The sequence below is a fragment of the Panthera tigris genome, chromosome A1 (assembly GCF_018350195.1).
Source record: "Panthera tigris isolate Pti1 chromosome A1, P.tigris_Pti1_mat1.1, whole genome shotgun sequence".
Classification (NCBI taxonomy): domain Eukaryota; kingdom Metazoa; phylum Chordata; class Mammalia; order Carnivora; family Felidae; genus Panthera; species Panthera tigris.
The window spans coordinates 121,082,361-121,096,439 of NC_056660.1; the positions used below are offsets into that span (position 1 = coordinate 121,082,361).

At 35.4% G+C, this 14,079-nt stretch overlaps 1 protein-coding gene across 4 annotated transcripts in view; it reads left to right on the plus strand.

Annotated features, from left to right (window-relative positions):
- The window catches only part of RBM27 (RNA binding motif protein 27), a 72,269-nt gene that overhangs the window by 32,042 nt on the left and 26,148 nt on the right, over positions 1–14,079 (plus strand). For 2 of the 4 annotated variants that reach the window (XM_007079961.3, XM_007079962.3), the window contains exons 9-12: positions 7,135–7,299; positions 9,134–9,283; positions 12,716–12,860; positions 13,448–13,601. In XM_007079961.3, coding sequence (XP_007080023.1) covers positions 7,135–7,299; positions 9,134–9,283; positions 12,716–12,860; positions 13,448–13,601 — 614 coding nt within the window. The remainder of the gene's footprint in view (positions 1–7,134; positions 7,300–9,133; positions 9,284–12,715; positions 12,861–13,447; positions 13,602–14,079) is intronic. The other 2 variants (XM_015536593.2, XM_007079963.3) reach the window with 1 other exon arrangement.

A 14,079-nucleotide genomic window follows, 5' to 3' on the forward strand; every position in this document is an offset into this window, starting at 1 on the left:
ATCCCTGTCTTTATAAATTGAAATAACAGCCATCTAGTCACCTAGAATTGAAACCTTGACATGATTGACTCATTGCTTTGCTTTTTTATATCTAGTTAGTAAAAAAATCCTTTCTCTTTTTCTTTGAAGTATCCGTTTCTCTCTATTCCTCCTGTGGCTTTTGCCCTCATCCACACTTGAATCACCTCACATTTGGATTATTGCTGTACTCCTTTTGACTCCCATTATGTTTCACTCCCCCTAAGTCACACTGCATAGTGCTGCTAGTTTTCCTAAGAAAGCCATTCACGACATGAGAACTCTGTAGTGGCCACAGTTTTCTCCTAAAGTATAGATGAACCCTTCCCTGTAGCTTCTCTTTTATATAATAGGTAATCTCACTGTGCTCTCACATACATCTTCTGGTTAAGCAATTAATATCTTGTCTTGTGTCCCTGTCTTGACTCAACTTTCTTTTCCTGTCTTCATTCCTAGTAATGTGCTCTCTCTCTTCTCTTCTTTCAAACCCCACATCTTCTAAGTACATGGGGAACATTATTGGTCTGTTGTAAACTCCGACAAGACCAAAAAGCATTTCTTACATAATGACGTATAATTGTCCATAGGCCTCCTGTTAGATTTCTTTTCATGTATATTAAGTTTATGTTCAGCTGAGCTTTTTCAGAACAACAGCTTAGCCTCTCATAGTCTTCTAATTAGTGCATCTTTGTTCTACTGCTTCTTTTATTTTTCAATTAGACAAATTTTAAATGTAAAAATAAAGAAGATAGTATAATGTACTGCCATATACATCTGTTACCTGGCTTCAGCATTTATCAGTCCTGTATCATTTATTTCCCCCAATTGAGTTCTTAACATTATTAGTTAATGCTTTTGGACTTACAAGTACAAAAACCAGATTATTTATCTGAGAGTGTATTGCAGATGGCACGTTTTCTTAGTGTTAAATTTAGTGTTGTGACTCACAATAAAAATTCTTTGTTTTTGATTTTTTTTCTAAGTCTGGCAATTACCATTTAATATTGTTAAATTTAACATAGTGACTGTAAAAATTCCACTTTGATTTTAATTTATAAAAATCTGACTGTTACCATTTATTTTAGTGACTTAGATGTTTGTTAATTGAGCAAGTATTTGGTGAATGCCTGCTATGTGCCAGGTATTGTGCTACATGCTTGAGAGCAAAGTTGAACAAGGTATCTAACCTCATTTTACTTGAACACCATTTTTTATTTTTAAGTTTTTGTGTGGTTTTTTTTTTGTTTGTTTTTTTGAGAGACAGTGTGAAGGGGAGAGAAGGACAGAGAGAAGGAGATAATCTTTAGCAGGCTTCAGGGTCAGCACAGAGCCTGATGCAGGGCTTGATCTCGTAACCATGAGATTATGACCAGAGCCAAAATCAAGAGTTGGATACTTAACCAACTAAGCCACCCAGGCACCCCCATTTTTCTATTAAAAAATTTTTTTTAATATTGATTTATTTTTGAGAGACAGAGTGAGCAGGGGAGGGGCAGAGAGAGAGAGGAGACACAGAATCTGAAGCAGGTGCCAGGTTCCAGGTTCCAGGTTCCAGGTTCCGAGCTGTTAGCACAGAGCCCGATGTGGGGCTCGAACCCACGAACTGTGAGATCATGACCTGAGCTGAGGTTGGATGCTTAACCAATTGAGCCACCCAGATGCCCCCATTTTTCTGTTTTTAAAAGCAAGAATATTTTGTTAATATATTAGTAACTGCTTTTCAGAAGCTGGTAACATTTTTAAGAAAATTTGGAGGAGCAGTATAGTTAGCAACTTCTTGTTTGCCCCCATTAAGAAACTATATGTGAAAAAATTTAATATTTCTGTTTAAAAACTACATTTTTATTTATAAAAAAAAGACAGTACCAGAATAAAGGATAATCCTTTTATATTTCATTTTATGAAATATTAATTTTTCCCTTCATTTTGTCTCAGACCAGTAAAAGGTGATAGCTTCCTTTTGGCGTTTGTGAATTACTGCTTTAGAGGATAGTCCCATATACGCGCCAGTGTCTTGAAGAGATTTGGTTGGCAGACAAATGTCTTGAAAGTTACAGAATTATTCGTATCAGACAATTTAAAACTCTTTGTGCTATGCAAACTACTCTCTTCCTTTTTTAAAAGTTAAAATTTGATTCTAAAATTCATAGGGAAATTTGAAAACATAGGAGAAAGTTTCTGATTACAATGTAAACAGTTAAACATTTTTTTGGTGTAGTTTGTTAGGCATAAATTTTTTATATCTTTTTATTTAGTTGTTTTAAAAATAGCTTTTTTTTTTTTTAAATTTCCTTTTAGATATAAGTTGAATCCTTCAAATTGTTCAGGTATATTTTTCTTAATAGTGTAATGAGTAATTTCCCAAAAAATTAGAACTTCACTTCAAACAAAGTAAAAAAACGTATTAGAGAACTTGAGCTCTCAAAGTTTAACAAGTTGGGAAGGTATAAATTATGGATATTTTGTTGTCGTTAAAATTCACAACACAGAAGATGTTTATAAGTGGAATACAGCATATCAAATGGTATTTACTTTTGAAAATTATGTCTGTAGAAACCCAGGATATACAGAGAAAAATGAAATCTGGGGTTTTGGAAGGAAAAATAGAGGAGTTTCCCTAATGCTAGGTACTGGGAATATACAGATGAGTAAGAAATGATTCTTGTAACAAGTTAAAAATCTAATAGTGGAAAAGAAATGTGTTTTTTAAAATATAGCATATTTTGCCATTGTAACTAGATGAACAGAGTGGCTCAGAAATACAGGTGACGAAGAAACTAATTCTGTCAAAAATAAAACATCCAGCCTGTGGTTATTACTTGTTTTGGAATAGGACAATTGAATATTAAAAGAAAAGGAATTATCTTCACTGTATAACTGGGTAGGGTATATATGGCCTCTGGTAATGCTATTTAAAAGGTGTTGTCAAATAGATACAGTTTAGAAGAAATTCTGAAATGTTTTGTTGCATTAAAAATGTCACAGATACTCTGAAAATGACTTAAGGAATATAGATGGAATTGCATGGAAAGAGAACAATATCATAACAACATTAAAATCACCTCTGTCCTCTGCGGTACTCAAGACATTTTATCCAAATTTGAAATAACCAATTCAGTGTATAATTTTTTGGTTTTCAGGACCAGTTTTAAGTATATTCCCCTTTCTCCTTTAAATTTGGTCTCTTTTTTATGTTTCTCTGAAGAAGATGTGGTAGATCTATTTTATCATCGCTAAGCTCAGTGTAACGAGTGTGTGCGAGAGTAATAGTAGAATATAACATCCTATATTCTACAGACTGATGTTTTGGGTTGAAGGTAGTTGTCAGTCTCCAAATGAATTCATGTAAATTATCTCTTAAAATACATTTCCTGTTACCGACTGTGTAAAATTATTTAAAGCCCTGTACACCTAAACTTGAGATTCTGCACTTAATTCTGTGGAATGCATAAATAATGTTTCTTTGTGCAGAATCTTGGGTTTTGAGGTCTAGAAAATTTATTCGTATCCGATAGAGTCATTGAATGTTGTCTGGGGCATCTCTCCCCTTGTGTTTTACTTTGTTTTGTCTTGCATTCATTATCTTACTGTCCATTTCAGCATACAGATTTTCATCCAAAATACTTGTCATTGGGATACTTTTAATAAATAAACTTTCATCGCTTCTTTAAGTCACTCTTTATTGAGTTCCTACTATGTACCAGCCATCATTTAGACCCTGGAACTTTAGATGGTGTGCCAGGGACCTTGGATTCTAATACTGAAGATACATGATCAATATGGCCAATAATTGGAAGGTGTAGCTTTTTTGTTTTCTAATTGAGCTTTTAGTTTAAAGCTTAAGATTTTTTTTCCCTTGGAAAACTTTTAAAGACAAAATCAGGAAATTACAAAGCTAAAAATTCTATTTGAATAAAGACTATCTTCAGCTGACTAGAGTTAACATTAAGAAGGTGAAAATTTGGGGGGTGCCTGGGGAGTTCAGTTGGTTGTGTCTGATTCTTGATTTCGGCTCAGATCATGATCTCATGGTTCGTGGGTTCAAGCCCTGTTTTGGGCTCTGCACTGATAGCACAGAACCTACTTGGGATTCTTTTTCTTTCTCTCTGCTCCTCCCCTGTTCACTCTTTCTCTCTAAAAATAAATAACTAAACTTTATTTTTAAAAACTGAAAATTTTTCTGTCAGGCATATAAGATATATGAAAAACTTAGGACATGAACTTGGGAGTGTTTGCACTTTGAAATTCTCCATTCACTCTGTGCTGATCAGAACTAAAATTAATGAATATAAGTTGTGATCAGCTCACCTTCACAGTTATTGTAACATACTTCATTTAAGAAAACTTATGGAGGGTCGCCTGGGTGGCTTGGTCGGTTAAGCGTCCGACTTCGGCTCAGGTTGTGATCTCACGGCCCATGAGTTCGAGCCGCGCGTCGGGCTCTGTGCTGACAGCTCAGAGCCTGGAGCCTGTTTCAGATTCTGTGTCTCCCTCTGTCTCTGCCCCTCCCCTGTTCATGCTCTGTCTCTCTCTGTCTCAAAAATAAATAAACGTTGAAAAAAAAAAATTAAAAAAAAAAAAAGAAAACTTATGGAAAATTTCAAATATACAAAGAAGGAAAGCAAATACTGCAGGAATCTTCAGGTACTCATGGCCTTCAATGCTTCTCAACATATGGAGTTAATCTTGCTTCATGTATAGCTCATCCCTGACTTGATTATTTTAGAACAAGCCCCAAACATAACATTTCATCTGTAAAAACTTCATTGTATATCTTTGAAAGATAAGGATTGAACACACAATCACAGTACTTGATTACACTCCCAAAATATTTGTAAGTTTACTGTTGTCAAATATGCCATCAGTGTTCATATTTCCAAATTGTATCGTAGGTGTCCTTTTACAGCTGGTACATTTGAAGCTGGATCCAAACAAGGTTACATATTATATTTAGAAGATGTATTTCTTAAGTCTTTACACCTATAACAGTTTCTCGTACCTCTGTTTTGTTTTTTCTTGACCTTTATTTGTTAAAGAAACTGATCATTTGTCCTGAAGAATGTTTTCACATTCTGGACTTGGCACATTACATCCCCTTGTGTCATTTAACACATTCTTCTATCTTCTGGGTTTTCTATAAATTGGGGGCTAAATTTTGAGGCATTGGATTCACATTTGTTTGTTTTTTGTTTTTGTCATGAATATTTTATTGATGTACTTCCTACTACAGTATTTTATGATATACATAATATTTCCTTTCTGTATTGTAAATGCTGATCAATGTGTACAGGTATTTTCATCCTGATTGATCCATTTTGAAAGTAGTTCATGGTTTCAGCAGCCATTTGTAATCACTGCTTAGACCTGTTGTTTCATTAAGGGTTGTTGAAGAACATCAGACTGCATTTGAATAAACAACCATCTTTCTAAAATTAAATGCATGTTCTTTGTCATTCACGTTGACAAGAAGACATTGTGCAGATTAGCCTTTAACTTTTCATTTCACTTTAAGACAGTTATTAGTTAAGTATACTTGGTACATTGAGTGCTGTGTCAAAAATTTAAACTAGTTGTATGGACTGAGAATGTACTTCCCCATTTTTCTCTTTAGCACACCCCTTCATTCAGCAGGAAATTCTGCCCAGTAGGTCGTTCTTACAACTATTTTCAGATCGTTGATGATATGTTAGGTTGTTTTTGCAATGTAGTGATCAAAAGATTCTTTTTTAATGCAAATTTTGAAAGAATTGGTGCTAAGCACACAGTTTTGTGGTCTGCTGTACAGTATGATTTGTCACCTCCTTAGCTTCATACGTAGGAAGAGAAGGGTAGTAAAATTTAGTACATCTGTTTCTCTTGTACGTTTACTATAAAATCAAGTGGCTGTATTGTGGTTTGTTCTGTTAAAAGTGTATTAAAAATCTTTTGGAGGGGCACATGGGTGGCTCAGTCAGTTAAGCGCTTGACTTCGGCTCAGGTCATGATCTTGCGGTCTGTGAGTTCGAGCCCTGCTTCGCGCTCTGTGCCGGCAGCTCAGGGCCTGGAGCCTGCTTCGGATTCTGTGTCTCCTCTCTTTGCCCCTCCCATGCTCATGCTCTGTGTCTCTCTGTCTCTCAATAATAAACGTTAAAAAAAAAAGTTAAAATCTTTGGAATTTTATAACTGTTAAGGAAATTTATCAGGTGTAAAAGAAATTCTAAATTCACTTATCTTGTGCCACATAGTGAACATCTGACTTTAAATATAAAGTGTTGAGTAAACATTATAAATAGGTCTCATGGGGTAGTCAGTAAAACAGATACTATTAAGCGTCCAATGAAAGAAAAAAGCCTACTCCTTGGTACTTCTTTTTAAATCTTTTTCTACCAAATTTGACTTCATTGTGTCAGAGATTCTTGTGTTAATATATGTAAGCTCTAAATGTGCTTTTTTTCAAAAGTCATTCTTAGTATCTGAGGTAATTTCATACGTACAGTAGTTGGTCTGTTTATCTCGGGTTTTGTCCTTTTTTTCTTTGTACTTGTTATCTACCTGTTCATGGGATAACAAGTTTTCACTGTCTTGTTTAGTGTTTTCCTTTTGAACGTTTCTCATTTTCTGTGAGGATATGCTTGTGGTGTTTTTTGTTTTTAATTTTTTTATTGTTTTTTCTGCTCCCAGATATGGGAATATGTTTTGTGTCAACCTTAAACTATGTGGTTTTGAGGAGAGAAGAGTTTTTGTTTTTAATGGATGTGATAGTCTTCAAAAAACTACATGTCTTGCTGGATACAAAACTGTACACAAGTAATAGCTCAGGGCACCTTTACCTGATAGTGTGATATGGTTGACTGTTCAGTTTTGGGTACAATTAGCATATCGTTGTTCCACTTAAGATTGTGAAAAATGGAGATTATGCAATCATACTGCCTAATTCTCACTCTTTCTTTATACCTCAGTGCATCCTAACTGGTTATGTGCCTGTTTCTTGAGTTAGGAAGAATATCAGTAATACCTTTCTCGACTGGCATTTTGGTGTACTCTCTCTGTTCTTGGCTAAAGTCTCAGGAAGTACATCATTCCCTGAGAAGCTTGTGACTCTCATTCCCAGCTGCCCTCCTATTCTTTCCTCTGTAGGACAGCCCATGTACTCTCGTGAACATGGTGCTGCTGCATCTGAGCGACTTCAGTTGGGGACACCGCCTCCTCTGTTGGCAGCTCGTTTGGTGCCACCTCGAAACCTCATGGGATCCTCCATTGGGTACCATACCTCAGTCTCCAGCCCCACCCCTCTGGTCCCAGGTAAGCTTTGCTACAGATGGCCGGCCATCCACCCTCTGATCTTTTTGTACCATAGCTTGCCAGCCTGCGTGGTGACTGGCATCCTGATCTGCCATCACAAATTCCCACCGAACCTCTTAGGTAGTTTTCTCTTCTGTTCCTCTGCCTCTTTGATTTGTCCCTAGTGGTTGCTAGATTAGGCCTCCTGTGTGTCTGTCATCTCTGGTGTCCTCTATGTTGACTTTTAGTGCCTCAGTAACAAAGTCATGGTAGTTCCTTGAACTGATTTCTAATACAGTAAATAGGAAGAGAATATCTACTTGGATATTTTCTAATCAGTTACACATTACAAGAAAAACTAGGATAATTTTTTAAAAAGCAAACCAAAAACATCTGTTTTTCTTGCTGATCATGGATGAGCATATCTTTTTTTCCCTCTCTGATCCATGTATGACCTGGCTGTGTATAATGTAGTAATTTCTGGAAAACTCTTCCCTCCTACTTATGTGTACCTTTGGAAGACCTGTGGAGTGCTTTGTGGGTGTTTCATGAGGTTTTTAACATTTCTTGCTTTCCCTTTAGATCTGAGTCCATCATAACTGTCTAAAGGACTTTTGAGTTTCTAGGGGTTCTGTGTATTCTCAGGAATTATAGAACAAGGTCATTTGATTATGTAACTGCTTTAAAACCTACAGCTATAGGAGATTTTCTTTCAAGACTACCAAGTGGTAACTGAAAACTTTTTTATCATAATTTGCTGATCTTATACTTTGAATCATATTGATTGGCCATTAGTAAGGATCTGAATGTCTCTTACTTTGTAGCTGAAACTTAATATGAACGCCATAGAGCATTTTTCCACCAAGGAAGAAAGAGAGACGCAAGGTCTTCTAAATCACAGTTGTGAAAACCAGTGTCTTCACTTAATCTTAACCCTTGTTTCATTTTATGTAGGATGAAGAGGATATATACCACTTAGAGATGAACATATTCAGAATTTTTGTAATACTAACAAAATAGCCATTTAGCATTATAATTTTAAGAATTAAATATTTAGTTGTAGAGAAAACAAAGGGAATGTGATAAAAGTGGCATTGATGGGGTGGTTGGTAGTAACATAATGATTATATTTGTAAATGTAAAATTTTTTTAGCTGTTTGAAATAAAACATTTGAAATGTTTTATGTATGAAAGCAGCTATTATATCTCCATTTTAAAATGTAGGTAAGCAAATTAGTAGATTGATTTTTTTCTCTATTTTTTTTCCCTACTTAAAAGAGTACCTAGGGTGGGGGGGATGGCTAAATGGGCAAGGGGCATTAAGGAAGACACTTGTTGGGATGAGCACTGGGTGTTCTACCCTGGGGGATGAATCTACTCGTAAAGTCATTATTGCACTATATACTAACTTGGATGTAAATTAAAAAAAAAAGAGTACCTAGAAATTGGTGAAACATGATAACAGAGGAAACTCAACCAGTCCTTTATATATAGTATTCATATATGTGCATATTTCTCTTAAAATATTTAAGAGATGTTTGGATTAAGTGATTAATATATAGGATAAAAATGGCTAGCTAAGGTAAATGAATTTGGAAATATCTCTGTAATCAAGAACAGATACGTGTATCTGTGTTTTGAGACAGGAGCGTTTTTATTTCTTTCACTTCTAACAGGTATATTAATATATATTGTAATTCAGATTGTGTGTGTGTGTGTGTGTGTATTTGTATGTATGTATAGGTTGATATATTTGTCAAAGAAAAATTCATTTTTTGCAGTTGTTTATAGTAATGAAAAATTACTTAACTACTCTCTTATTTGTTATGTGTTTTGTTGTTTTGTTTTCCCCCAGATACATATGAACCAGATGGTTATAATCCAGAAGCTCCTAGTATTACCAGTTCTGGTAGATCTCAGTACAGACAATTCTTTTCCAGAACACAGACACAGCGCCCAAACCTGATTGGCCTAACATCTGGAGATATGGATGCAAATCCAAGAGGTGAGAATGCCTCAGCCTTTGTTTGTTGCTGTTATACAGGAGTTCAGTACAGCATTTCAGACCTCACTAGGGTCCAAAATTATTTACACACTGTCCTTTTGAAGAGTGCTCTATAATCATCTCAAATAAATATTTTTTAATAACTTTGTCTCCACATTTTATTTTAAAACTATAATTAGAGGGGCACCTGGGTGGCTCAGTCGGTTAAGCGTCCAACCCTTGGTTAGGTCATGATCTCATGGTTTCATGAATTTGAGCCCTTAGTCAAGCTCTGCACTGGCAGTGTGGAGTCTGCTTAGGATTCTCTCTCTCCCCTTCTGTCTGTCTTTCCCCAACTTGGGCTGTCTCTCTCAAAAAAAAAAAAAAAAAAAAAAAAAAATTAATAAAGCTATAATTGTAATATATTTATTTTAAAATAAAAATACTTTTTTTTAATTGCTTTTTTTGTATACCTTTAGCCTGTTTTAGCTGTTTACTGGGCACTGCACTAGATATTAGGTAAAGAAAGATGAAATGACATGGTCCCTTGCCTTCAAAGAATTTGATCACTTCAGGGCCTACTTTGTATCGTAAGAGCTGTGTTGCACACTAATAACTGAGAATCTAAAATACTGCAATAAGATGATTATTTGACCTTTTTAAATATTTATGATTACAACCATATGTCAGGATCTTTACAGAGCATAGTCATAAACCTTTAAAAATTAAATGCAAGCATTTACCTTTAATATGGGTTGATGTCCTCCTTTCTCCTCCCTTAAAAAAGTTGGTTTAGGGGCACCAGGTGGCTCAGTCGGTTGAGCATTCGACTTTGGCCCAGGTTGCGATCTCATGGTTTGTGGGTTTGAGCCCCACATTGGGGTTTGTGCTGACAGCTCAGAGCCTGGAGCCTGTGTCTCCCTCTTTCTCTGTCCCTTCCCCGTGTACTCTGGTCGCTCGTGCTCTCTCTCTCTCTCTCTCTCAAAAATAAATATAAAAACATCTGAAAACAAGTTGGGGTAAAAAGTTTGATGAGGTTCCAGTTTTTCTTACTATAGTTGGTTTTCTGATATTTAATTTTAATTTGAATGACTGTCCATGGGACATCCTGACAGTATTTATCTTTTTTTTAAACATTTTTTAAAAGGTTATTTATTTATTTTGAGGGAGTGTGTGCATGTGCACCCGTCAGGGAGGGGCAGAGAAAGAGATTCCCAAGCAGGCTCTGCATGGAGCTGGGCTCATAGCTTGATCCCACAAACAGCAAGGTCATGAGCTGATCAATAGTTGGATGCTTAACTGAGCCACCCGGGCACCCCCCCTGACAATGTTTTTCTGATTTAGTTATATGGTGACTATTTTCGTGTTCTTGCCTTCTTTCCTGTCTTGATTTTATTAACTTTTATTTACTGCCATTAATATCATTGTTACTACTGCAAGCTAACAGTTTTGTGTCAAGATGAAACCAAATGCTTTTGTATATGTATTATTATCTCTTATTTTCCTTTCCTACAACTCCTTAAAAGAGGTACTATTTTAATTCTCTTTTTACAGATAAAGACACTGAGGATTAGAGAGGTTAAAGAAATTTGCCCAAAGTCACACAGCTTTTAGTGGCTGAACTAGAATTTGAACCCAGGTCATTCCAATTCTGAAGAGTATACTATTACCTTCTATGCTATAATGCATATATTATTACCAAATTACTTGAAATTAGTGGAAAGATCAGAGTCTTAAAAATTCAAGTTTTTCCTTTGTCGCTAGTCTGGTCTTTCTCTGCATTCATATACAGTAATTCGTGGATAATCTCACTCAGATAGAAATGAGGTCTTTGGGGGACCCTGGGTGGCACAGTTGGTTAAGTGTCTGACTTCAGCCCAGGTCATGATCTCAAAGTTCATGGGTTCGAGCCCCGTGTCGGGCTCTGTGCTAATGGCTTAGAGCCTTGAGCCTGCTATGATTCTCTGTTTCCCTCTCTCTTTCTGTCCCTTCTCCACTCACATTGTCTCTGTCTCTGAAATAAACATTTAAAAAAATTATTTTAAAAATTAAAAAAAAAAGAAATGTGGTTTTTGTGCAGCAGACGTGGTTTGTCACCTTGGCAAAGTCATCCAGCCTCTAGCTCTGTATCTCTTTCTTTTTTTATAAAGCACTTCAGTAAAGGAAAGCAGTAGGCAATGTCAGGAGGTAATCAAGCTATTTTAGGGAAGATCTAATGGCATCTCAGATTCTAGAATGCATTATACCATCACAATTGCTATCTCCTCCATTTGCCTTCTGAAAATAAAGGCCCTAATAGAGCAGAGATCAAAGTTATTTTATTCACTGATTTACACGTATGTCTAATATGATTGTTGAGCTCTAGCAGCTGCTAAAGAAATACATGTTAAATCTGCATCATTATTTCCCCGATTGTCACACATATTACCCCCCACTCTCATCCCTACCCCAGCATCTAGCCCTACATGTCATTTTTGGCTGCTGATTTTACTTTTGGTACAGTCACTTGAAGTTAAGGAGAATATTCACAGTGTATCAGGCATAGTTTTGTGTTGTTATTTATTTTTTTATTCACACCTCTTCCCACTCACAGATAAGCCATTGTAATGTCAGTTTCTTTAAGTATTTTAGTTTTAATTGTTATGAATGAAATATAGCAATTTATAATACGGGCTTTGGGTTTTCCTCCCAACTTTTGAGTTTGAAAAATTTTAAACGCACAGGAAATCAAAAGAAATACAATAAACATCTGAATACCTTTACTTAGATTCACCTTTATTAAAGTTTTGTCACCTGTGGGCCTAAGTGCTTGCTTATGTATGCGCAATGCACATTCTTCTTTATCCCTTCTTTCCTTCTCCCTTCAGGTTTTTTTTCCCTGAGTTACTTGAAAGTATATTGCAGAGATTGTGCCCTGTAGATACTTTATTTTACTTCCAAGAATATGACGTCCTTCATAAGCACAATATCATTGCTACACATAAGAAAATCATAATTCCTTAATATCCTGTCCAGGTGAACTTTTTTTAAATCACATCAAACAGTACAAATAATTTCACTCTGTTTATGGTGCTAAGTTTGATTGCTTGTCTGAGATGATAATTGGTAGATCTCTCCATTGTAAAGTCATCATTTGTGGGGTGTACTTTGGCACCAGATAAATATCTTGTTCTCTAACAACGTTTACTGATGAATATTGTTTTCCAACCATTGATGATCCTTGTCTGAATCAATTTTTACATTGGAGCTGCCTATGACTTTTTAAACTTCAATATTGTATTTTTAACAAAGGAGAAAAAGGAGGAGGCAGTTAGTAAATAAGCATTTCTGAAAAGGAAATGGTAGCTGGGTGCTATTTACTCTGCTTTTTAGCTTTTAGGCTATATATTGTAATCATTTGAAATTCCTCAGATACCATGCATTGTTAGTAATGTTAATTTTTGTTTCCAACAGCTGCTAACATTGTCATCCAGACTGAACCACCAGTTCCTGTTTCAATTAATAGCAACATAACCAGAGTAGTTCTTGAACCAGATAGCCGAAAAAGAGCTATAAGTGGTTTGGAAGGGCCGCTCACAAAGAAACCTTGGCTGGGAAAGTAAGACAATTTGCTACTTAGTAGTTCTAATTGGTGTATTTGTTGTTTTTGTTTGCGTTAGTAAATTTGTAAAATTCACAGTTGTCATTAATCAGTGATTTTAAAACTTTGTGTCTCAAAATTAGGGTTCCCCAAGGCATCATTAGAACATCTTAAAAATGGGAAGAGCGAGCAGAATATAATAGATATTAGTAACTTGTATTAGTAACTAATATAATAGGTATTAGTAACTTGTATTCGGTACTTTTACAGAAGTTGAAAAACCCACCATTGAAAAAAATGATGTTCTTTCCTTGCTTTAAAGTTAGACTCCTTGGTAATTGTGGTGGATCTTTTTAGCCTATTAGTTTTAATCTCATTTGGGCCTCTCTTTTTGTGATCTTTTGCTCTTCAGTCTTCTTTTTCTATACCTGTTCTGTTCCCATGTAACAAGGTCGATGTGAAAATTACTTAGTAATTTCTGAAGAATGTAAGAATGTCTTACAAATGACACTTTAATACATATAAACTTAAAGTTTTTGTGGACCTGTCTGATGGCTAGGCATAAGGTGGGGGAATTAATCAAGATCTATTAATATTCCTTTCAGGCAAGGGAATAACAGTCAGAGTAAACCAGGATTTTTGAGAAAGAATCAGTATACAAACACCAAATTAGAAGTCAAGAAGATCCCTCAGGAATTAAACAACATTACTAAACTCAATGAACACTTCAGCAAGTTTGGAACTATTGTGAACATCCAGGTAAATGTGACTAGGTTGCTGACAAATGAATGTGCTTTTATGCATCTTTGAACATAGCAGTTCACTTTGCTTAAATGAGCCAGTAATTAATCTTATAATCTCTGCTAAGTGTTTTAAGCTCCACTGTATAGCTCTATACCCAACTTTATGATGAAATTAAGCTGAATTTGTTTTTTGCTTTTTTTTTTTTTTTAATTTGTTTCTTATCTGTAACCTCTTCCTGAAAGACATTGAGGATGGTTAGTATATTTTTATTCATGGTGCTATCTCTGGACAAAAGACTTTTTAATCTGCTTTAGTATTCTAACTAGATAGGTAAGATTTTTGGTAATTTCTAAGGTAATTTTGTCTACTGAGTGACTTTTATATTGTAGTGAAAAAGTAATTGGTTAAGGATGGTTGTAATCTTGACAATTTAGGCAGCGTGACATGTTATCTAACATCATGTGATTTGTAGTTTCTGTATTTTGCTGTCTAC